The sequence below is a fragment of the Rhipicephalus microplus genome, chromosome 5 (assembly GCF_043290135.1).
Source record: "Rhipicephalus microplus isolate Deutch F79 chromosome 5, USDA_Rmic, whole genome shotgun sequence".
NCBI lineage: Eukaryota > Metazoa > Arthropoda > Arachnida > Ixodida > Ixodidae > Rhipicephalus > Rhipicephalus microplus.
The window spans coordinates 198918310-198944338 of NC_134704.1; the positions used below are offsets into that span (position 1 = coordinate 198918310).

The following is a 26029-nucleotide window of genomic DNA, read 5'->3' on the forward strand; positions in this document are numbered from 1 at the left end:
ATTCGGAATTCACTGAGAGGAGGGCTCGACATTTGTAGTCAATTCACAGCATTTCTAGTGCAATGAAGCTGTAATGTTCTGGTACAATTTTTTTATTGGGACTGTCCACTGCACAGAACTTTTTGCTCATTGTGGTGAAAATGAGAAGATTGTTAATCTCATCAGCACCAATGAGCATGTTTTTGTACCATAAAAAAGGGGTAATTGTGATGTTGAAAATCTACAAAGCAACTGCTGGCACCACCCAGCAGCCATGTGGTTCTATTTATCCACACAGAAATGCTCGCAAGTAAGCTGATTTTGCTTAAAAGCAAACATGTTTAACTTGAAATTGCATTTCATTCACTTGAGGCAACTTTAGACTGCACAAGAGAGTATTTTTGCTTGTTTTATCAAGTGTTCAAAGAGGGACCGTGGCACTGCCAGCGAGACGGTCGCGTGCTTGCCTACGGCGGAGAAAAGCGAGTGGCTGCGTCTGGCGCCGCTCTCAACAAAAAAAAAAAAAAAATGAATTCGGCATGTATTAGCACAACTGACTTCAGCAAGTTTTCAAACCTTGCCCTTGGGTCCTATGTCATCTAGTAATGTTGCGCGAGCCTTTGTGCTTAAAGTGCACAACAGTACTTACCAAAGCTTTACATTGGAGAACATTTTGCCATCACGTTTCGCTTAATCATGTTGCCCATGCTGGCTCTCATCCCATATGCATCGCAGAACACCTAAACACAACTGCAAGACAGCGGGGACCTTCTGCTGTTTTGTGACAGCGGGGACCTTCTGCTGTTTTTTGAAGGATATTTCATGTTTGTTTTAGTTGCATACACACTTGGCAGGAGTAAAACCACTACAGTTCGTTTCACAATGCTGGCGTACCAGTGTTGCTGGAACAAACTCTTCCCCTCAACTGTGGTGGTTTTTGAGGTAACTAAACAAAGCTGGAGAAACTTCGGTAATACATTATCTGACAATTTCCATGCTTTATACGACCAGTTCGGTGTAGGTGTATGTAGTATTATTGGTGAAGGCCTTGCAAAAACTGCACACAGTTTCAGTTTCAGACTTTCACACCATTGTGATCACGTCCACCAGCCATCATTCTGGGCGTTCATCACTCCGATGGAAGAAGACTGATCGCAGAATAAAAAAAAAAATTTCTCAGGATTTCTAGACACTTGCCAGAGAAGCCGTTGGAATGTTGGACACTTCAGACGTATGCTTTTTATTGCGATACAAAGCACCAAAGCAGTGGAGGACTATCATAGTCACATGAAAGTGAAAGACTTACTTGGGGTGCTGCGTTGCATTCTGGTCTTCAGAGCTTGCATTTGAATGACTGAATTACTTATGAGCCCAGACTCGGAGAGGACACTGCACTTGTTTGCGCTTGTTTCATCATGAACCTTTACCAACACGCCCAACTGGTAGTCATCCTACATACTTATCAGCACTAAATAAAGCTAGAACAGATTTATCGTCATTGTACCCTACCCACCAGAAGCTTCAGATGGTCTCGTCTTGCCTCTCGATGCCCATGGGGTGTGTGAAAAATGATGCAAACAGAGTTTTTGTTTCACTTGTGTACTTATTTGCTTATTTGTAAATAATAAAATCACCAATGTTCATTTTAATGAGTTTGGTACAATAAGGACATAATAGTAACACACTGTTAATACAAAATAATTGAACTCTCTCTTTTTTTTGCAAATAGTGCTTTCATTCCTTATTAAGCCACCTTTGCTGCTTCTCAGCACACAAGCTCCGTCATCCATTGTCACGCATTCCCACAAGGCAGTCCTACATGCCCATGAAGCATAAAAAAATGTGCGCCATGTTAACTCAATACTGTGTGCCCACAGTTGACATGTATCTCCATGTGCAGTACCCTATAGGTGTGCTGCTTGCCGGAAATATATCTGGTAAGCTTAGTGATCAAAATCTGTCATCGACAATGCACTTCTCATAGTGTTGTATGCATTATGTCTTGGGGTCCTCTTTATTGTGCTGCTTGTGTGCTTCTCTGTGTGTTCAATTTCCTGCCTTCTTTTTGACTTGTACTATAGTTCTGATACATCTAGGATTGGTGACTGTTTTCATTTCCTTATATTTCCTTGCAAAGTTCTGAGAAACTAGAATAAAAATTGACTTGAAAGCAGGTCGCAGAACTCGGTACTTAAAAAGACTTTGGTATCTTTCCTACTTACAGGCCGGCCACCATAAATAGTGTGAACCTCGGTGGTAAGGGCTTGAATGCCACTGGGTTGTAGTGCCACCAACCGCGAGAGGATTGCGTCGTGATGGAAGAAGAGGATGCGCGTGATCACGTGCGATGCAGCACCGAGGGGGACAGAAAATAAAGAAAACATTGGTAGTGTGAAAACCTGTCAAGTCTTTTTCTCACATGTGCTACACAAGGTGTACCAACATTCTCCCCATTGTGGACATGTACAGTGATAAGGACAGCAGCTGCCTTTGTGTAGTATTTCTTAATGCTTTGTTGTTGTTACTAACACAAAGCTGTCACATAATTTAACCTTTTACTTCACTAAAATTATAAATGAACTGTAACAATTACAAGAGCAAGCCTGAAAATGTTACTTCATGTTACTTTGCCTGAAAAATGTTAGTTTTCGAAGCATGAAGTTGGTTTTGTTTAATCCCAAACAAGCGAACTCCACTGCTTAAAAAAGTGCCAACCCCTGAAATCCGACTAAGTTGGCATAAAAAGGACTAAAGCATCGGCTTTCAGTGCTTGCAAGGAATGCTGCGTGAATCTCAACCGTTTGACACGCAATGTACACAATTGTGTACACCACTTGATTTTTTTATTTGTATTTGTAGGGGCTTAGAAACATCAAAATATATTGACTTTCTAATCTCTTCATTTACCTTCGTTTTGCAGCATAGAGTTGCATATTTATTTTTATTTTATTTACTCTCAAAATCCTTACAGCATTAATAGAGGGGACTGGTTACAAAGTAGACAAGGAAAATGCAGCATGAAAAGTTATTAGACAAAGAATAAACTCATCATTATACAATGTTAGCTGTGTAAGGACAACAAACACAGTACATAATTCAGCCTGTAAATACAGAATATTAGTTAGTCTATTTTGGATAATTACAGAATACTGAGTAAAGTTTATTGGAAAACAGTTACTGATAGTGACATGTCTTCAGGTAGTTGGTTTCAATTTATCAATGTCCAAGATGAAAACACTGGGTGTTGCATAATGCGATGCCAACCTTACGACGAGGTCACTGCAATGGGATATGTAATGAGGATTCAGGATTAGTTGGTCATGCAGGGTGGTATGAAAGAATAATTCGTGAAATGAAGCCAAATAGGATATTTTCCAAGGGGGTGCAAAAGAAGCAAGGCTTCGGCTGGATTTCATTGAAGTTATACCAGCAATGCAATTACAGTGAGAAGGTTTCAAGCGTATGAAGTTATTCTGTACAAACAAGTGAATCAAGTTGTCGTGGCAAGGGCCTCGCACAGAAGAGGCATATTCAAGTTTGGGACGTAATAATGTTTCATATAGGAGTAGTTTGAGTGTATAGCGTGGTTTTGAGAAGTTGCAATGTATGTAGCCTAACTTGTAATCGGCATTATTAGTAACATATCAGTGTGAGGTGCCTGAGGTAAGTTCAATGGGATAAGAACACCTAATTATTTATATGAGCTGACCCGATTGTGTAGGACATTTACCTAGTATGTTAGCAAGATGTCTGCATATCTTCTTACGCACATTTGCTTACATTTATGCATGTTTAAATCTATTTGCCACGTGCTGCACCAAGCTGCTACACTGTTGAGGCAAGATTGGAGAAATGAACTGCCATTACCACTACTTACTTTATTGAAAATTACGTAGTAATCTAAAAAAGATTAGATAAGATTGGAGAAATGAACTGCCATTACCACTAGTTATTTTATTGAAAATTACGCAGTAATCTAAAAAAGATTAATGTTTGAGAAGTTGATGATGTCAGGCTCAAGGTTGGCAACGGGTATCTTTTTTGGCACTGGAGCTGGGTTCATGGCTTGATGGGGGCGCCCAGAACATGAAAGAAACCACCTCCACCAGATGTCGCATAGTTCTGATATGGACTAAGGCAGCAGGCAGCATTTCCAAGATGAAATTTTTGTTTGGCCATACTTGTGGCCGAGAAACAATGTCAAAGACTACAGCAAAGCACAAGTTCGGTTTCTTTTTGAACGCACCTCGTGTTATGCTGCTATTTTTGGAGCAATATAATATCGAGTGCCTTGAAATGTCAGTTTCACACAAGTACATACAGTTATTCATAGGTGGTATCTGAAAGGGCTAAGAGAGCAGTTCACTTCTATTACATTTTTTTCTTCTCTCAAGAAACCCTTGCATCACTTGGGCCGTAGCCCAATCATTCGCAAAGTTTGAGAGTAGCTAGTTTGTTAGCTAGTTTGTATGACGAGACCTCAATGTCGAGGTGTTTTATGCATTTGGCACTGTAGTCACTGCCTGCATTGCTTCATTTATGGTGCTGGCAACAGTGCTGTCACCAGGGATATTTTAGGGGGAGAGAGGAACACATGCTCAGTACAATACTTGCGACAACCCTGAATGGCAGTGAAAAACTTGTGCAAAGACACATGCCAGTCATGAGGCATATGAACATCGATACTTGTATAATGCCTTGCTGAATCGAAACTTCGTATAGAGGTTAAATAAGAGGTGTGAGCATAACATTTCACAGCTATGCATTTGGATATCCTCGCACTTGTCGAAATTTATATTTTGGGGCTTCTGGAACTATAGATGTCCACATCTCTTTGAGCAACATAAACTAGTATGCCAGCAGTCATCAAGCTTCTAATCTTCATAACTGCAAAAATATTAGAAATGTATGCAAAGGACTAAGCTATCTTTTATCCTCAATGCCAAAAGACATAATAAACTGGGTGTATTATGCTGTGTCTATAGGTGCTATTATGAATATTTTCATAGCATTACAAAGACTTAGCATCGATGTGTACAGCTGCCTGAAATGCGTGGCCTCCACATTTGACCAGCAGCTTCCGTTGGCAAGTATTTTTACATTTTCAAGGCCACTTGTGGCAGCCTCAGTTGGTCTACTTATGTTCAGAATGCTTCTTCAAAATTAAGAAATATATAGCTTTTTCTTTTTACAACAGCTTATAAATCTTAGAGCCGGTTTACTATTTCTTCTGATTTTAACATTACATTGCAGTGAAACGCCAAGTTCATAGGCTGAAGTGTATAGGCATTTTAGACAACTCGTGCAAGAGCTTCCAGAGCTTCGCAGAAAATAGACATTGCTGGCATTAACCGATATATTTGCCACCATGCCTGTGAAGGCTTTGCAAAATAATTTCTAGAATATATTTGCCTTTGCAGCATTTTCTGCCTGGCATATGCTGTGTTGCAAGAGGCAGTTGAACTATTTGCTGCATTGAATTTAATATCTGTTTCTAAAGTGTATACTAATGAATTGTGAAGTCTTATTACATCTTATAATTCTTGCAGAAATCAGGCAGTCATATGCACGGATGTTTATTTTAACAGGTACATGCGTAAGGACTGGCTCTCACCTATACAAGGTTGGATGATGAGGGGTCTAAGCAAGCAATGATCCTGTGATACTTCGAATGGCATTTCACCCCAGCAAAGCATTGTTTTTAAATGATGCAAAAATAAAACAAGGTGTAAATGCAAGATCCTGGGTGATTCGAGATCCTCATAGTTTCCTAAAAGTAACTCTGGCACTGCAGTCGTTCAGTTGACATGCGAATGATGGGTACTTCACAGATTTGCCTAGTTTTCGTGTATGCAGGCTTCCCATGCACTTGTGGCTGTGTTTATAGCTATGCATTGATTTTAAACCTTGGCTAAAATTTGTCTTGTGGCAAAGTGAATTCAGGCCACACAGAGATAAAAGAACGAATATTAGACAAATCCGTGTACTACCCATCCCTGCCATGCTAGCTGAAGTGCTGTGCGTTGCACCTGCCACAGACACTAGCATCAAAGTTTCCTATGTTTCATTCAGAGCATGGTCTATGCTTCAGAACATCCTCCAGTGTATCTCTATGCATGGTCTGCACTCCTGCTTTTATTTGAATTTCATGTGACGACTATGTGGCACTTGTGGCCAGGTACGTTTTTTTTTTTACTTGCCATCAAGTTTGCATGACTCCTTGTTGGACAAGGGCGGGTTGTAAAAAAAAAAAGATAAAAACATCATGTCGAGGTGCTCGGTCGCATATTATAACGTAGCGCGTGCCCCCACAGCTTCACCGCATTACACATGCATGCTGCACTGAAGCGCCAAAAAAAGAAAACACGGGCGCTTTTTTCTGCAGCACGTACCAGAAAAAATTTTGTTTTTGTTCGAACCTTACTTGCGCTGATAGGCAATATTTAAGCAGCGGCGTTCTTTAGCCTTAATGATGGCGTATTATTTTGTCCGTGTAATATACCAAGAAGGCGTTGAATATACGAACGTGGCGAGGCCGGAAGCTTTACTTGTTTTATGCCGCGCAATGGCGTTTGGAAGGTCTTCGGGTTGCATGGCATGTTCCCTATTCATAATGCGTAGCTTAGAAGTCAGTGCTGAGCATCAGCTAAAGCTAATCAACGCTGAAGTGACGACCGCGACGTAGCAAAGTGTCATTTTTCCGAAACCCCCTTTCTGACCAGCGGCGAGGCAAGGCTTGTAACAAGTACGTCACGCGTCGTTTTGTGTTGATTGCATCGACTTAGTAAACGTCCAAACTTACATCGTTGATAACAGGCCGGCAAAACTTTGGGCAGAGCGAGGAGAGCAGCGCAGCGGCGATACAAGGCGCGCGCACTGCTTGAAACATGAACGATTGCGAGATGTCAATCGTAGAGGGTTTTCCTTTTCTTGATCACATCGTTTTAGCGCCCACTTGCGTCATAAATGAGTCGGCTTTCGGTTGCGAGACGCGACAGGTGGGCGCACCCGATTTCTTCGCGAGTATCCAACTCAACTCGGCGCAGGTCCAAAAGCCTTGGCAGGGTTTTGCGAGCAAGGCCCCCGTTGGTGCAGCAGCCTCGAAAGTGTGGGGTATAGAGGCTAGAAAAGTTTTCCTATTGTCGGGAAGGGGCGCGCCGAAGCGAAATAGTCTGCAATGATTTACAGTAGATGGCGCAACGGCTCGCTCGCGCGCGGCTCTCGTGGGCGTCTGCGCGCTTTTGTGCGGCTGTTCACGTGCGAGCATATTTTTTTGGCCGCTCACTACAAGTCCTCCGCAGACACACGAAAAATAATCAAACATGCGATTACATACACTCACGATGGCGATCTTGTGAGCTTGACAAGCGCACATTACGCGACCACGGCTTGGGTGCGCAAACCTCATCGGAAGGGGTAGTTTGATTGCGGGGATTACCGTGCCGAAACTGCGCCTTCGTGGAGCGCTCCCGATTAATTTCGACCACCTGGGGATCTTCAACGTGCGCCGAAATCTCGAACACACAGGGGGGTTCTTCTTTTTCAACTCCCTCAGAAAAGCGGCCGCCGTGGCTAGAAATTAAACCCTTGGAAGAGAAAACCCCTAGGATCTGGGTCCAGTTCCCTGGAAAAGGAAATAAAAGGGCTTTGTTAAGTGCAACAACTTTGCAAAGAGAAATGCTTGTGCAGCACAATTTAGTTCCAAAGTATAAAGTATCAAAACGTGGAAAAGATTATACTATCATCACATGCTCTACAGAGAACTCACCCTGGAAAGGCTGAAACATGATGGCAAGGCCGTGGTCACTCACTGTAGTCTCGTTGCTTTCAGTAAATGGGCCGAGGTCCACAAAGCCGCTCAGTTCTTCAGAGGTCTTGACACTGATGTTCTCTGAGAGTTTTATTTCGTCGAACACAAGACCACCATGGCAGCTGTGTGCACCCATGCCTTCAGTCTTCTTCTTCAGTGCCTCGAAAACGCTGGCATTAAAGCCAAACGAACTCTTAAAACCGGCCATGTGTCGGTCTAAACAGGACTTGCTGGGCAGAGCCAGTATCTAATGCCTCCGCACGTGCTCATAAAGCTTGTGGCTCTTTATGCGCATTAGTACACACTCCAAAACCCAGAGTTGGTCGTGCACCATGCCCCTGGTCGACTTTCTGGAGGCAGCATCAAAGCATGTTTTCACAGCAAGGCGTTGTTTGGGAGGCAGACCTTCGATCCTCTCATCCAAGGTTGAACTAGCGATATTCTGGTTCATTATCCTAAGATCTTCCAGGCTTCTGCGTGCCTTTGTCAGCTTTCTTTTCGTTCGGAACAACTCGAGCGACTTTCTGGCCAACCGCTGTTTGAAGCTTGTGCTGCGTTTCTTCTTCAGCCTGTACATGTGATTCTGCACCAGCTTCCGAGTGTATTTACAGCACAAACAGGGTTTCCCGTCGGGGCTGGTCACCAGGCAGTTCTTTGCGAAGTGGGCTGCACCAAACTTCATGCACTGGCCACTTGCTACTGGCTCAATGCCACATCCTGGGCAAAGTTTCAGTCCATCGGCCTTCTTCAGCGCCTCCTCAGCGTCACACTCGTTATTTACGGGCAGTTCATCTGTCTTAATGCCGCGGCAGAACACGGTGCAAAGAAATGAGTTTTTCTGCGCCGCAGTGGCTTCTGTGCACGCTGAAATCGTAACGTGTTTCATAACACGAAAGTTGGGTTCTGAGCGTGTGTGCCAGGCGAAACAAAGGGCTGTAGGCTCACTTGGCACGACAACCTTGCTGCACAATGGGGACGGCAAAATGATGTCCCCAAGCAGCTTGGGTGGCGGCGGCGTTTCCTCCGGGCAGACATCCATCTCAACGACTACATCAACGTCGGTGTTGGAAGCACTTCGTTTCGCCGGTGCGGCTTCGGTGTTACCGAAGTCTCTAGCTTTCCTTTTCTTCGGCACCTGCTTCGTGAAATACGAAGGAGCATCAGGAAATATAGTAGGGACGGCGTCCTCTGTAAGCGCTGGACGTTCACGGTCAAGTTGCACAGTTTCTCCATTGATTACGTGCGTAAACTTTTTCCGGATAAATCGTTCATCGAAGTGGCGCCAACAGACAACACAGGTGTTATCCAAAACTTTGTCCTCCCGCTTGATATTTCTTGCCCATTCTTTCAAGCGAGCAGGGTCGGTTGGAGCACGGAACAACGATACCTTTTGTGTTGACGACTTGTATCCACCTTTACAAAGCGGCACGAAACACTTTCTTGTCTTTTTAGATGGCATTATGGCGCATATAACAGTTCAAAACGCTGCCTCACATCTTGTCTTGAGCACACAGGGAAGAAACAAGGAGCACGCCAACAACGCACGTGCTAACCACACCGATGAAAGGTATACGTTTACGCGCCCTCGACTGCTGCGCGAGTCGCTGCTGACAGCTGGATGGATGGATGGATGAATATGGCCGTACCCTTTGGATCGGGCGGTGGCTAGCGCCACTAAACCGTAATACTTAATGAACTCAAAACTGTATTTATTTGGTTTTTCCTTAAAAAGTGAGTTTGAGGATTCGTACTTTGCATTGAAGAGTTTAATTTTCACTCGTGCCTTCACTTTAGCCACCAATCAGATAACCTCATTCTAGTTAAGTCTACTTGCTTAAAGTCTATTTTGCCCTCCCGGTCCCTAAACCCCAGTGCTTTGAAAAACTCTGCGCCATCATCAGCGCGCCACCGACACCCAGCGCCACCACCCGGCCGCCGTTCCACTCATCCAATCTGCTTTCAGCGGCGCCGGGGTAAGAGACGCCCGCTCCGGACACTAGGAAAACCTTCTAGCCTCTATAGTGTGGGGAGCGACAGCGCGATTACACAGCTAGGCCGGCGGAAATGCATAGCCTCCAAGAGCGCTAGGCCGTGGTGCATTGTGGGGGGCTCTATCCGCTCGCTTTTGTAAACTCGCCTCCGTGACAGCTTTCTTTTTTTTTCTCTCTCTCTCTCTCTCCGCGCGCGGCCTTGAAAGGCGAAGGGTCTCTACGTGCAAAGACGGAAAAGAGAGAAACGTGGCCCAGGCTGGTAGGTGTTCTGTGGCCCAGGCACGTCGCAGATCGGCATTTGAGAGAGAGCAAACAATCCGCCACAGTCTTTTCTTTCCTTTTCTTCTTTTCCGTCTTCGCGCGCAGCGTTGGTAAGTGCCGCCGCGGGATTGGGCATGGTGCTGAGAGCTTTTTCGGAGCGCGGTATGTTTGAATTAACCGTTGCAAGTGCTTGTGCATTCGAATTACAGGGCGTTTTCGCCCATTGAAATGCACATAGCTTTGACGGGACCTCAGCGTGAGTTCGAATTACCCGAAAGTTCGAAATAGTGAGATTCGACTGAGTTTATTTCCCGTGTCTCGCATGGTCACGTAGCGGTACATCGGGCCGCGAGGCGGTTTCCTTCTTGGCATGGTTATAGGTGTGTGCCCATCTGAGCATACATTGCCGCAAACTGTTATAATCGATATAACAAAATAATGGCTATCACGAAATAATTATGAGTCCCCTTCAACTTCGTTATAACGAGGTTTGAGTGTATATGCCTTATTCTGTCAGCCTCCGTCATCCTCGCATCAACTCGCCTACAGAGGCTCATCACATCCTCAATGTAGCTCGTGACGCTCTCACCATTTCGCTGAAATCGTTCCCGCAGGCCAAGTTCAGCACGAAGCTTGCGCATGGCTGGACGACCGAAAAACAAGGCCATGGTCTCTTTGAAAACCGGCCAGGTAGGGATGTCGACTTGGTGGTTAGTGAACCATAGGTTGGCCAAATCGGTCAGGTAGAAGATGACGTGAATCAGCTTCGCAGGGTCATCCTACTTGTTAATCAGGCGGGCGCGCTCGTACTCTGCCAGCCAGTCCTCGACATCAAGATCTTCAGTGCCGTTGTAGACTGGCGGGTCACGCAGATGAAGTACACCAAGGCACATGACAGGCGGCGGCGTGGAAGAGGCTTGTGTGGGATCGACGCTCTCGGTCATTGCGGAATCAGAAGGTAGCTGCGGAATCAGAAGGCTGCGGAGCTCCAGGACGTTACCCAGCACGTTTCCACGAAGTGTAACGAGCGAGTTCACGTATAAACATTTGTTATTATTGAAGAAGCGTTAGTCACAGCAAGCTGGTTCAGGCAGGAACCCGGCGAGCACGAGCCACACGGACGTCAACGTCTTCTTTCACGCTGGCACAGAGGTGGCGCTACTATGCTCCGGTACTATATATACTGTTACGGAAATGAAGTAAAGGAAGAGGAAGGACACAATCAGCTGAGAGGTGCGCGAATTTGCCACTCAGCCATTGTGACTCTTGCCAGTGGATTTTCCTCTCTAAAAACATTTTGTACAGAAGTCACCGACTCCGTAACATATTGGTGGAACTGCTGGGTAACCATCAGGCAACGGAGCTCCGCTGCGGACGTCGCATTGGTTTTCCAGCCATGGCCAATGCTGAGGCCTCCGCAACAACGTCAGCGCCTCCGACGAGCACGGCGTCGCAACCATACGTTTTCACGCCACTTAAGGATCCCGGTAAATTCTGCGGGACTGATGGCGTCGACGTTGACGATTGTTTGGCCATGTTTGAACGAGTGAGTGTGCCGAACAGATGAAATCCCAGACTTCAGTTGGCTAATGTGCTGTTTTACTTGAGATGCACGGCCAAGGTATGGTATAAAAAAAACGAAGAAGAACTCAAGAAGAACAAGCGGGGACCAATGCAAAGAAAAGATGCGAGAGGTGTTCGGCGAAACCATCAGTCGTAAGATCGCCGCCAAAAAGGAATTGGCCTGCCGTGCCCAATCCCCAATGGAATCATACCTCGCATACATTCAGGACGTGCTGGCCCTCTGCCAAAAGGCCGAAAGCGACGTGTCAGAAGGGGACAAGGTGGGGCATGTCCCGAAGGAGATTGCCGACGACGCGTTCCATATCCTGATGTGCAAGGGCTGTTCCACCGTGGACGCGATCATCAAAGAGAGTCGTCAGTTTGAGCAAGGGAAAAGTCGCCGCATTGTGCAAACATTCGCCCGACTTCCAAACACCGCTGCACCATCTACTTGCGAGGACCAGTCCGCACCACAACGTTCGTCACCGCCTGGAGACCTGACATGCATTGTTCGTCATGAATTGGAAGCAATGGCGCCCTCGGCGTTCTATTCGCGCAGTACCGATACCACCCCTGTAACTGTTCCTCTTGTTCAAGCCATCGTGTGCCCGAAGCTTGAAAACATCGGAGTGCATTCCGTGTGCCATGTCACCATGCCCAGAGTCAGCGAACACCCTTTCGCGATGCCCTTCTCTAACCCACGGTTTTCTCCACGCACCCGCAACCCGGCTGAGTGGTGAACTGCAGATGACCGCCCGATATGTTTCAACTGCCACCGCATTGGACATATTGCTCGTTACTGCCGCAACACATGGTCTTCGGCACCTCGTGCAACGACCCATATGACCCGTTTCGACGGTACCGCCCGCATCTTTTCAACTGCCAAAGAGTCCAATGCCGTTGACCAATCTCGAAACACTGGGTACAGCTGCGCGCCTTCACCACGTGGGCATCAGTCTCGTTCGCCGCAAATCCGCCGTCCATCGTCCTGTTCGCCACAGCCACGGCGCTTCTCGTCCCCCGTGGCTTCCGGCCGCATCATCTCGGAAAACTGAGAATTGCAGCCCCCGGAGGTGGTGCTGCATTGACGACTGCCGCAGCAAATCCTTTCTCCGTTCTCACCAGACGAAGTGTAATAGATGTTGAAGTAGACGACGTACCTGTATAAGCGCTTGTAGACACCGGCGCAGGCATTTCGGTCATGAATTCAAGCCTACGCACACGTTTAAACAAAGTTCTGACACCAGCGGCTGCTCAAATGCTCCGTGTGGCCGATGGCAGCACGCCGATGGTTCTCGGGCTGTGCACTGCCCGCTTTAGTATTAAGGTCCACACTACTTCTGTCATTTTAGCCGAAATCGACCACTCCCCTTATGACGTTATCTTAGGCCTGGACTTCTTGTCGAATCATTTGGCTTTTATCGATTGTGCTACCGGCGTCCTTCAGCTAGAGCTGCCTCAGATAGTTGCTGAACCCCATACTGCCCTGCCGCGCCTGTGCTCTCTTCAGGATGTATGACTGTCGCCTCAGGCAGCAATCTACGTCGTTTTGACCTCACAGCCACAGGTTACCGATGGTCAATGTGTCCTCCTTCCTTTCGCCGACGTCCTTTTGAGCTGAAACATCGCCATTCCCCATACGCTTGTGACTGTCACTGACAACTGTACCTCGCTCCCACTTCTTAACTTCAGCTGTGCCCTCAATTGCTTCCTTGTGGCATGTTCTTGGCCAGCGTATCTAATGCTAATGAATTCGAAATAGCGGCTCTCACCACCGAGATTGATTTACTTCAGTCTCCTGTAGATAACAGCACCTGTTCTCGGCCAAATCGTTTCTCGAAGATGATTGCACCCTACCTCAATCCTGCGCAAGCCAACGACATCCATCGCCTTGTCACGTCATATACCGACATTTTTATTTCGACGACAGACCTCTAGGGCAAACATCCAGTGTTCAGCCCCGTATAAACACTGGTGACGCCAGTCCTATTCGCCGACGCCCCTATCGTGTTTACCACACTGAGCGCAGAGTTATCCAAGCGGAAGTTGACAAAATGCTCAACAAAGGTGTCATAGAACGGTCAAGTAGTCCTTGGGCTTCCCCTGTCGTCCTTGTGAAGAAGAAGGACGGTACCTGGCGCTTCTGTGTTGACTATCGCCACCTCAACAAGATCACGCGAAAAGACGTATATCCGCTACCACGCATTGATGACACGTTGGACTGCCTGCATGGCGCTACATACCTTTCGTCTATTGACCTTCGGTCCGGCTACTGGCAGATTTATGTCGATGAGATGGACCACGATAGGACGGCCTTCATTACACCGGATGGTTTATACCAGTTTAAGGTCATGCCTTTTGGACTTTGTAACGACCCTGCCACATTCGAACGCATGATGAACTCTCTCCTGCGAGGTTACAAGTGGTCTACTTGTCTCTGTTACCTAGACGATATGATAGTCTTTTCGTCTACTTTCGATAGCCATCTGACCCGTCTCGCTGCAATTCTCGCAGTTTTCAGAACAGCTGGGCTATAACTCAACTCCAAGAAATGCCAATTTGGCTGCCGTCAGATTACCATTCTGGGTCATCTTGTAAACGACGGTAGTGTCCAACTAGATCCCGAAAAGATCCGCGCCGTCCGTAGCTTTCCAGAGCCCCGTTCTACATCCGACGTCCGGAGCTTCATCGGCTTATCTTCCTACTTTCGTCGTTTTGTGAAAAACTTTGCCGACGTTGCCAGGCCACTCACAGACTTGCTGAAGAAGGATACCACATTATCATGGGGCCCTGAGCAGGCTCAAGCGTTCACCGCTCTCATCGGCTACTTAACTACGCCCCCCATACTTGCCCACTTTAATCCTTCTGCTGCCACAGAAGTTCGCACTGACGCCAGTGGCCACGGTATTGGCGCAGTTTTCGCTAGGCGGCACCATGGCAGACAGTGCATAATAGCTTACGCCAGTCGCCTGCTTTCTCCCCCCGAGAGGAATTATTTCATCACCGAGAGAGGGTGTTTAGCTTTAGTTTGGGCCGTCGCCAAGTTCCGACCATATTTATATGGTCGCATATTCTCAGTCGTTACGGACCACCACGCCCTCTGCTGGCTGACTTCTCTGAAGGACCCGACTGGACGCCTTGGTCGCTGGGCTCTGAGGCTCCAGGAATTTTCGTTCAGCGTCAGCTACAAGTCTGGCCGTTTGTACAAGGACGCAGACTGTCTTTCTCGTCATCCGGTGGATCCTCCTGATCACGTTGCGACTGACCTAGAGAGCAGCGTAATGGCGTTTGCTGACATCGGTGATATGCGCACTGAACAACAACGGGATGAGTCAGTGCGCACTATCATCGACGCCATCCAGTCCCACAGCCATGACGCTGAATCCCGTATGTTCGTGCTGCATGACGGCATCCTCTACCGCCGCAACGTCAGCACTGACGGCCCTGGGCTTCTGCTTGTCATTCCTCGTCATCTACGGCCTGCCATACTTGAAAAACTTCACGACGCACCAACAGAGGGACACCTCGGTGTTTACCGCACATACGACCGCGTGGGATGTCGGTTTTTCTGGCCAGGACTGTACCGCAGCCTGCGTAGATAAGTCGCCACTTGTGACCTCTGCCTGCGCCGTAAAAGACCTTCTTTGCTGCCAGCTGGATATCTTCACGCAGTCCCCTCTGAACAATCTCATCGCGTAGGACTCGACCTCCTTGTCCATTTTCCGACGACGATACTGGGAAATAAATGGATCGCCGTTGCCACAGATTATGCGACCCGTCACGCGATAACAAAGGCCATGCCAACCACTTGCGCCACTGACGTCGCGGATTTTCTTCTTCATGACGTCATCGTACACCACGGTGCACCTCGACAGCTGCTTACGGACCGCGGCCGCTCTTTCTTGTCCAAAGTTGTCGACGGCCTCCTTCGATCGTGTGCTACAGCGCATAAGCTTTCTACCGCCTACCATCCACAAAATAACGGCCTAACTGAACGTCTCAACCACACGTTCACGGAGATGCTTTCGATGTACGTCTCCGAAGATCATCGTGACTGGGACACCACGTTGGCCAAGTGACTCTCGCATATAATTCCTCTCGACATAACACCGCGGGATTCTCACCTTTTTATCTGTTTATGGTCGCGACCCCATATTGCCATTTGAAACCACTTTACCTGTCAAGCAATCTGCTTCCGAGTACGCTCGCGAAGCCATTGATCGGGCTCACATGGCTCGTCAAGTTGCCCAGTCTCGTCTCACCAGGTCACAGGATATGCAAAAAGCCCGCTACGACCGCCGGCATCGTAATATAACGTTTGCCCCGGGTGACCGCGTGCTCCTCTGGTCACCGTGCCACCGTTTAGGTCTCTCCGAAAAACTTTTGTCCCGATACGCAGGACCCTTTTTAGTATTACGCCAAGATAGCGACGTCCACTACGAGATAGCGCCATCGCACTCCAATACGTCACCAAGTTCGTCACTTCTTGACATTGTCCGTGTTTTGCGTCTGAAGCCCTACTTCTGTCGCACTTCTCCGGACTCGCGCCGAGACGGCGCTCCAGCGGCCGAGGGTCCTGTTACGGAAATGATGTAAAAGAAGAGGAAGGACACAATCAGCGGAGAGGTGCGCGAGTTTGCCAATCAGCCATTGTGACTCTTGCCTGTGGCTTTTCCTCTGTAAAAACATTTTGTACAGAAGTCACCGTCTCCGTAACAACTCGTCCTCGTTTTTCGCGCTGTTTACCTCTTACAGTGAATCGCGCGTGTTATCAGCGTCAGATAGCATTCTTGATAGGAAATTGGTGCGAGCCGGGTTATGAGTCCGGCGCTCGCACGTTGGCCGTTCGCGACAGGATATAGTTAAAATTTCGACGTTTGATAGAGGAGAATAGGACACATTGGAGAGGATATGAAGGAGAGTGTAGATACTTTCTCTATATTAAATGATTGCCCCGCCGCGGTGGTCTAGTGGCTAAGGTACTCGGCTGCTGACCCGCAGGTCGCGGGTTCGAATACCGGCTGCGGCGGCTGCATTTCCTATGAAGGTGGAAATGTAGGCTCGTGTGATCAGATTTGGGTGCACGCTAAAGAACCCCGGGTGGTCAAAATTTCCGGAGCCCTCCACTACGGCATCTCTCATAATCATGTGACGGTTTTGGGACGTTAAACCCCACATATCAATCAATTATAATAAATGATATTACCTTAGCCCCCACTCAATGGCCCTTTCACGGTAGCCGGGCGCGCGAGGCTATACTCGATGGTTTGCTGGGGAGAGCCTCGCGCCCAAAATCTCGGAGGCCATAATATGTTGAAGTATTGAATTTCACTCGTGCCTTGACTGTATCCACTAATCAGTTGGCCACCACCTAATTATTTCTACCTGTTTAAAGCCGATTTTGCTTGCACTGTCGCTAAACCCAAACGCTTTAAAAAAATCGTCTCCATTATCTTGGACTATATAGGGTGAAGCCCTCTACAGAACATTATCAAATGTTCGGCCGTTTCTTGGTCCGCAATAATCCCGTTGTGGCCTCGAACAGCGGAGAACTACCATGAGAATTGTCGTAGATCTTTTTTTTTTTGGGGGGGGGGGGAATTGGATGGATGGATGGATGGATGGATGGATGAATGAATGGGTGGATGGATGAATGGATGGATAAATGAATGTATCCGGCTGTGCCTTTTCTATCGGGCGGTGGCTGACGCCACCTAGCGATAAAGTTAAGTACTATCACTGTGTGTATAAGGATTGAATTTCACTCGTGCCGGCAACGCGCCGGGCGCGTCATCTGCCGAGTTTTGGCGTAAACAGCATTCCTCGATCATGGCCGCCTGGATATGGTGGATAGATGGGGAGGTGGCGCGAGCGCGGCGCGAAAGGCGATCCGTCGTTCCATGACACGTAGCGGTGGCACTGCGGCTCGTAGTAAGATGCCCCTCCACCGCGGCTTTCTATCTACTGCGTACACGGCGCTCATTTCATTATCGGCTGCTCGTTTTGGAATGAGCACGACAATACATCTAAGCTTTCAAAACCACTCTGATGCGGTACAAGTATCCGATACTTGCGATATGGTCCCTGTATTCTTATAATTTATTTCACTGCACTCACTTTTGTCTCAGAGTTTTTGCTCTTTGGAACCGGTAGCCTGTCGTCATAGTGTGAGCTGTGTGACTGAAGTTCAGAGCACCCGCACTCGCTAAAAATATGGCTGGGCTAAGGTGTAAGACTATTGCCGAGATATTGCAAAAGTTTGATTGCCACTGCTCGTGTCAAACGACACCGCTTTTATTCACTACAGGTGGACTTCAGAGATTAACACTTATTTTGCATACAAGATTAATTTACAATAACATATTCATATCTGAGCAACATACACGAAGCCAAAAAGAAGCAAGAAAACGCATTCCACATACACAAATAAAACAAATTAAAACAGAACATATAGCGAAACCTAACACAAACAGAACATACAATAAAATAAAATATCACCCACAGTTATATTGAAAAATCACAGAAATTTTGTCTTAAACAGTGCCATATAAACGGAGTGCAAATACAAATAGTGTGACGTATCTTGCAAAAAAAATGAAGAAAAAGCATCTGCTAGTACTCATGCGATTTCTTTGGACACTGGAATGATGCATGAGGAGTAGATGACGTCAAGACTAGGACCAGTTGTTTTACAAGATGAGACACTACAATCCACAAACACAACCAATAGCAGCATTGTTATCGTGCTATGGCACTGATACAAAATTCTCTGTGAAAAAAATCAAAATAGAAGCACTCAACCACATTACAATACACGTCTGAATTTCAGTATTTTCATTCGCTTCTGCCGGTCACTTCGTAAAGAATTCTGGCTTTTCACTTGAAAACGAAGCCTAGTTAACACGTAAAACTTGGTTATCTTGTTAGTGAGAATCGTGCTGTGCTTGGCACATCCAGCAAGAGTCAGGTTTGCGAGCTGAAGGAATGGAACTAACTCAATAAGGCTATCACTGTTCACCTGCTTTAAACTAAAGCAGCGTGTAAATTTGTTTTCAAGTGTTGTCACAAGTGAATTTAGCTGCTCTGATGGGTATAAAAGGCCTCCCCTGTCCACTGCTTTAGTGAGGGATGCTCTTTCTGGAGGTAACCCATCCTTTTCTTGAAGCAGCTGTCGGCAACAATCCGTGCACTTGGTGCTGGCAATACTTCGTCTTGCCACATAGCCAGCCATGTAATATATGAGCCTCGAGTCGCTAGCTTGCACAACCATCGAAATGTGGCCAAGGAGGTCACAATCATTCTGCACGTCATGAGCCTCAGAAAGATTGCCTATGTCAAGAAGATCATCGATTCTTTGCTGAGGAGTATTGCTGACATCATCAGTTCCTGCCAAGTTTCTCAAGAATCCTGAAGACACATTTCCATGTGTAGGCTACTTAACGAGGTTTTGGAAACCTAGTGTGTTTACTGAGGTTAAAACTGGCTCGGAGTAGGGTGGTCATTACACCCTGACATTTGTCACACAATCCCAAAAAGCCTTTCAATTGAGTCTTGGCACAACCGGCTTGTCATAAGGTAATGGTAGTTAAGCTTGGTAACTACATAACCCAACAAATGCATAATGCTCGAAAGAGTGACCCGGAGGCATTCAGCTGTGCTCTGGCTTAGATAGCCTTCGGATGTAGCTGCTCTTTCCCACTCATTCAAATATTCCAGGAAGCTTTCAATAGAACCATGATGAGTGTTTCCTGGCCTCAGAGCGCCTGAACTGCATCTCGATGTCATGGCCTCGATTATTCTTCGCATTCTTTCGATAAAGCCGGAAGTGGCAGCTACATCACCATGCCTACTTTCTATTTCATTCTTGTACAAGAATAAACCTCTGAGCACTTTATCACTGAACAACCGGAAAACAATGTTGACTCTCATGCTCTCAAAGCCATTGGGTCGCATAACTGACTGGTTCACGTGTGGCATTGCTTCAAGTGTGGTGAAACCATTCCTCACACATTTGAGAAGGTGGGGGAAGTCGGAAATGAAGTAAATAAAACGTTCAGCATCAGTTGGGTGCTGCCTCCTGCACACTGTTTTGCCCTTTTTTTCACACACACCAAATTAATGCCACATGCTCCTGTTCCCGGCAGCCCCATCACACGTTATAAAATCTACATGTAGTCCAGCGTTCTCACACAATACCACAGCTTCAAGTATGATCTTGGAAAGTATATCTGCTTTTACATTCCTATGTGAAGCAAACACACCAACAATTTGGTGCCACTTGCCACTAAACAGTTGAAACATCACCACAAGACCGTGGTCACAAGTGAGCATGCGCTGGTCTTCAGGTGTGAATTCACCGAGATCCACAAAGCCTTCAATTTTCCCATTTGATGCAAGGCTGAGATTTTCGGAGAGCTTCAGTTCATCAAACAGAAGTCCGCCATGGCATTTCGAAGGGTCCATTGTTTTGGTTTTCTCTTTTACAGCAGCCCAAAACTTGCTGCTCCGTCCAAACCCACTTATGTACTTTCTCAGGAAACAACGAAGGGATGTACGCGAGGGCAGAACAATGATTTTGGGCTTTCTTATGTGTACGTAGAGCCGGGGGCTCTTCATGCACATGACTGCACATTCCAATACCCATTCTGCCTCATATTTAATCCCTTTCGTGCTTTTGCGCTTGCATGCTGCCAGACATGCTCTGACCTGTTGCTGCGGTTTTACAGGCAGAGCTTATTGCAATGCTTTCTCAAACATTTCTGAGTTGATCTTCGGATTTTTTTCCTTTAGGTTCTGGATCACAGACTTTCCTTTGATAATGGACCATATGCGAAATTGCTTTGTGCTCTGGCAACACTGTGAATTTTGACCCCGCCGCCATTTTAATGTGGGCGAGTGGTCGACGGCAACGGATTCGCTAGCACAGCCGTACGACTCCTGAACACTTGCTTCACTGCGCTGAGCTACTGCGATGGCCACAGCAAGACGTTTCCCAGTGCCCGAACATATGATGTGGAAAAACAGTTTAGGAATCTTGCCACATGTATGTCATTGCATCTTTCGGAAAGCGGTGGAAGAATACCTACAAGATATAAGCAAACAAACATTCAGTGCGACGTCATGAGCTAGGTTTCTCTTAGCTGCTTAAACGATTGTTGTTTACAAACACAGGCGCTATCACAAATTCATCTCACAGAGAATAGAGGTCACACTTATATGTGCATTGCAGGAGTAATTATGCACTTGTAATGTGACCCCCTCCCCCTCAGTTTTTTCTGTGCACACTCCCTCTTCCTAGCAACCTTTCCTAGATATGGCCCTTCACAGCAAGCCTTAAGAGACATTAGTCAGATGTGGACACTCGGGGGAATTTAAACCAGTTATTTTTTATATCTAACTAATTTCAAAGGTTTCTAAGAGCTGCGAGTGTAGAGCAGCCAAAATGCTCAATCCCATACAACTAAGTTACCGCTGTCTCCACAGCTGTATGTTTTATAATGCAACATTAAATATTTTTCAAGTGAGGTGAGTTGCAACACACAAAAAAAAACCAGCTGCAACGCAACAGAGCCAAAGAGACTAAAATGCACAGAATGAATCCCGTCTTACGGATAAATAGGACTACCACGCTCTGAACTCATGCAGAACGTTATTCAGTCCAGCCCTGGCGATACTGATGGTGCCAGTTTTCGAAACCTACGGCAGTGCGCCCCGCTATCTTTTCGATTTTATTTCATTGGTAAAGGAAAATTAGTGAGAGAGGCCCCAATCGAAAAGTTGCGTCCGCGCACGTTGGGGGATTGAACGTAAGTTCCTGAGCAGATACTTTTTGTTCCAAAGTGGGTATAGCCCTTATCTTCTGAATGACTGTTTTATTGCTGCGCGGTGACCGTACTTGCGGACACAACGGAACTTGAACGCGGACAAGCAACCGAGCTGCCTTTCTAGGATGCGTGTACGGCATGTTACTCGGAGGAGCGGAAGCACGTCTCTGTGCGCAATCACCTTCAAAAATAACATTTCTACGTCGTATACCTACATGGTGTAATCTCGTCATAAAAAAGCTCGTCCTAACAGCTTGGTTCTGTCACACTAGTTACCCCACCAGCAGTGGTGGACTCTCTATTCGGCTGCAGGGAAATCACCGAGGCTCTTCTATTTACCATCTCAGACTCACCGCGGATAGTCCGCGGGTAGTCCTAGGCTTCCCCGAAGTCGTAAGAAAATTTGAATGCCGCAAAGCTTCTCAGTGGGTACGAGACGGTAAATCGAAGAGCACCACTGTCGTGTAGAGGCCAGACATAGTGAAAACGCCTAGCCGCAAAGCTTATAAACCTATAAAAACATGGCCTGTCCGCGTAACACAGAAAAATGGTTAGTCCTGCATTGTTTTCGTGCAGCCCGTGCAACGCGGAGATACATGCATCCTAGACAGTGCCCATAAAGCTTGTGCATGCCATACCCTGTTTTCCGTTTAAATGATCGCTGCAAAATCGTAATGCATGCCACATACCTTGCTCCCATCGCGGTCTGTGACTCCGCGCTGCTTGCACAGCGGCGCACAGCAGTGTACTGGCATTTCGCCAGCAAAAAAATCTGACTGCGACAGTGGAAGCGTTGAAACGCGTACGTTCGCATGTGGGTCGCCCGCGCGTAGTGGTCAAGCCTCGCCAGCATCAAAATGGCGGATATGGTACTTGCTGCGTTCACTAGATGGCGCTGTTAATTTTGCATATTGCCTATTGTGAGCCTGCTTCTTTTCAGTTGCGCAGTTTGAAGCTTTAGCTTCCATGACACTCTCCGACCACGAGTATTACCTTTACTTCTGTAGGAAGCCTGATTCTGCAGGAGCTTCCGGATATACTTGCACTGTGGGCATGCCTTCTTTGTTGACTGCGCAACACCGAAGCAAGAAGCACTGAATACCTTGCCGCCATGCGTCTTCTCTTTGCGCTTCGGGTTGGGGCTGAACTCGCCTTCTTCTCCAAATCCTTTTCATCGGATGATCTTATAAACATGTCGAAGCAGATCTTCAGCCATTGCCACGTCAGTGATCTCAAGTGAACTTACTTTTGTGGCTTGCACGAAAACGTTCGTGTGAACTGAACTGCCATTTGCAACGAACAATACCACTTTTCACAATACAACCTTTCGCGATGCAGTGCACATACTATGAAGGCCGTGACATTGCACTATCCAGCAATCGGCTGCCGCATCCAGTAAGCGCTGGGCAGTCAGCAGTTCCCCACATCAGGTAGCACTGGGGAGATTACTTCGGGCGACGCACTTCTTTCTTCTAAAACGTCTACCTCGTCAGTACACGCGGCATTACTTGTGTCGTGTCTCGGAGACTTCACAGGAAGGCCACACGTCGGCGTTTTCGACTTGCTTTTCTGGGGTGCCTTCTTCGACAAATACTGAGGGAGGTTGGGGAACACAGTCGAAATCGCATCGCTTGTCAGCACAGGTCGATCGCGAAGAATCGTCGCTTTCACGCCGTTGATCGTGTGCGTAAACGATCGCACAATATACTGCTCATCAAAATGCAGCTCGCAGATTCTTGAGCTTGCGTCGAGGACTTGATCTGCACGTGGCACTGCACGCTGCCATGCTTTTAAGCATTCAGGCTCTTTCGGCACGGAAAACAGCGACACACGTTGATCAGATCTCCTCGACGAGATGTAGCCGGACGAACGGCCGGGTGCGAAGCAGTGTGTCTGCGTCGTTTTCTTTTTCTTGACGCCCGATTCCATAGCGTTCGCGGTAACGCACGAAAACTTGCACGAACAATCCACGCCGTGTTTTGTAAAACGGCGCGGAGGAGAACGGGCGAAGCACACACGACTGAACGCGGCACAGGCACAGCACGAAAGAAAGCACGTGAGCGCTCCGCGGCGAGCATCGGATGGATGGATGGATGGATATGGCTGTACCTTTTATATCGGGTGGTGTCTAGTGCCACCAAGCCGTAATATAATGAACCAAAAATTAGATTTATTTTTTTTTCTTTAAAAAGTGAGTTTGAGGATTCGTACTTTGCAGTGAAGGGTTTAAATTTCACTCGTGCCTTAACTTTAGCCACCAATCAGGTAACCTCCTTCTAGTTAAGTCTACCCGCTTAAAGTCTATTTTGCCCTCCCGGTCCCTAAACCCCAGTGCTTTGAAAAACTCTGCGCCATCATCCCGAACTATAAGGTGAAGCCCTTTACAGAACATTATCAAGTGTACGGCAGTTTCTTCTTCCTCTCCACACGCACTGCATGCTGTGTCTACCCCTTCGTAATTGGCCCGATATGTCTTGGTTCGCAGTACTCCCGTCCTTGCCTCAAACAGTAGAGAACTACCCCGAGTATTATCATAGATCCTTTCCTTGGCAATTTCCTGCTTAAAAGTTCGATAGATCTCTAGTGCGGACATCTTAATCATGTCCATTCTCCACATGTCAGTCTCCGTTTCCTTAACTTTCTTCTTAACCGATAGTTCTTTTTGGTTTGGCCACCTGCTGTTTTCTAAATATTTACCAGTCAATTTTCTGGTTCACTTCCTCCCTTTTGTATCGACATTCTTCATGTACAAGTAGCTGAAAACCTTCCTAGCCCAACGCTCCTCCCCTATTTCTCTCAATCGCTTCTCAAATTTTATCGCTGCTAGCTTCCCTGCCCTCAAATGACGTCCATCCCATATCACCTTGTACTCTCTGATTTGGTGTATTCCCGTGAGCTCCTAATGCAAGCCCACCTATTCCACGTTGCTTAATTTCTAATCTTGCTTGAACTTCTGATCTCATGCACAAGACTGCATTGCTGAACGTCAGCCCAGGAACCACGACCCCTTTCCATATTCCTCTCACAACATCATACCTATTGTAATTCCACAGTGCCCTATTTTTCATCACTGCTGCATTCCTGTTACCTTTAGTCGTCACGTATACTTCGTGTTCTTTCAGATACTCGGTCCCATTACTTATCCATACGCCCAGATATTTGTATTTATCTGTTATCTCTAGCGTGACCTCCTGTATTCTAAGCTCACTACCTTCGTTGTCATTGAAACTCATGACTGCTGATTTTTCCTTACTAAATCTAAAATCTAACCTATCTCCCTCATTACCGCAGATGTCCATCAATCTCTGCAAATCTTCTTTGTTGTCGGCTATTAGCACTATATCATCTCCGTACATTAGTGCTGATAGTGCCTGATCAATAAGTTTTCCTTGTTTGACTAAAGAGAGGTTGAAGCCCAGTCCACTTCCCTCTAATTTTGCCTCTAATCCTTGTAGGTAGATCATCGAACTGCCTGCAGCAGCGCCGCCGTGTGTCCGTGGCCGTTTCATGAAGCAAGGCAGCGCTCTCTCACTGCCGCCGCAAAGCCGCTCGCGCTATGGTGGCTAGAGGGGAAGGTGGCGCGCATACGCCACCTCCCCCTCTAGCCGCAAGGAGCGGCGCTTGCATACGTCGCGTTTAATAGCCTTCTGTTTAATTGCTGACACGTCCGCGAAAAGCTCTCTGAATGGGTTTGTTCGTACTGCATTCAAAACAAAACGAAATGTCAGAGCTGCAACGCACGGTCTAAATGCAGGTATTAACAAACGACGGTGAAGTAGTCATCCCTGGGGAAACTGCTGCAGTTTTTAAAGCTCGGTTGGTGAACAAAGAAGAAATTAGGAAGGTTGAGGTGTCTAAGGAGCATCTATAAACCCGAAAGGTTCTTGTTATATTACTGCTATATCGATTCGTAGCCTACACACTGCGCCAGCTAGACTTCCTTCGTAACGCGGGCAGCACCGTTCTTGTTGATAGTTGCATCATGCAATTTAAATTATGTGGCTAAGGTGACAAAACTGCCGTTTGATTGAGAGGCACGCCGTAGCTGAGACTTGAGACTTACTTTGACCTTCTTGGGTCCTTAAACGATTACGCGCCCGCCAAAATACTGCTGTGGCCGGGATGTTGCACTGTGCAGTCAAAAGAAAACATCACTTGGCACCACTCTCGGACTGTAAGAAAAAACCCTTCATTTACGAGCATGCATACTACAGTGAGCAGTAATACCAATTAAACTCGTCGCCATTACGTGGAATAATCAGTTCACGATCACTGCATCACGGTGGCACCTTTACGAACACCAACTGATTTCCGCGTGTAGCTTTTTTTTTCGTGTTGCCTTTCGAGTCTGGTTGATACACTTGACGAAAAAATGAACTCGTGACAGCACGCAAATTACCGCTCTCTTAGACACGAGATGCGTCATCAGTAAGCGTTCAAGCGAAGCTGCAGTCCCTGTAGTGTTCGCCACCTCGGGTTATAGTCAGTAGGAACGTCCATCCATGAACCTGAATCAGTGGCCTCGTCGTCAACACAGGCTGCTGCATTTTTCTTGGAAATGGTGGATTCGACCACCGAGTTCTCCTGCTTTCCCAGAGTTT

At 46.9% G+C, this 26029-nt stretch overlaps 2 protein-coding genes across 2 annotated transcripts in view; one reads left to right on the top strand and one right to left on the bottom strand.

The window, feature by feature from the left end:
• LOC142818087 (uncharacterized) overlaps window positions 1-2358 on the top strand; it is a 35608-nt gene extending 33250 nt beyond the window's left edge. Inside the window, exon 3 of the mRNA XM_075896367.1 lies at window positions 2204-2358. Within this exon, the coding sequence (XP_075752482.1) occupies window positions 2204-2221 (18 nt within the window). The 3' untranslated portion in view covers window positions 2222-2358. The remainder of the gene's footprint in view (window positions 1-2203) is intronic.
• A 3181-nt stretch (window positions 2359-5539) lies between these two features.
• On the bottom strand, window positions 5540-8968 carry LOC142818088 (uncharacterized). The gene is made up of 2 exons (XM_075896368.1): window positions 7748-8968; window positions 5540-7603 (listed from the first exon to the last, which is right to left on the bottom strand). Exons 1-2 carry the CDS (start codon window positions 7995-7997, stop codon window positions 7308-7310), a joined length of 546 nt encoding a protein of 181 aa, XP_075752483.1. The 5' UTR covers window positions 7998-8968; the 3' UTR covers window positions 5540-7307.
• Between the last annotated feature and the right edge of the window lie 17061 nt (window positions 8969-26029).

What these genes read in the sequence shown, in the direction of transcription:
- LOC142818088 (XM_075896368.1), bottom strand. Translation starts at nt 7,997, where the DNA reads ATGGCCGGTTTTAAGAGTTCGTTTGGCTTTAATGCCAGCGTTTTCGAG. An exon ending in CATGTTTCAGCCTTTCCAGG is followed by an intron (nt 7,604 to 7,747) that starts GTGAGTTCTCTG and finishes TTCCTTTTCCAG; the next exon opens with GGAACTGGACCCAGATCCTA.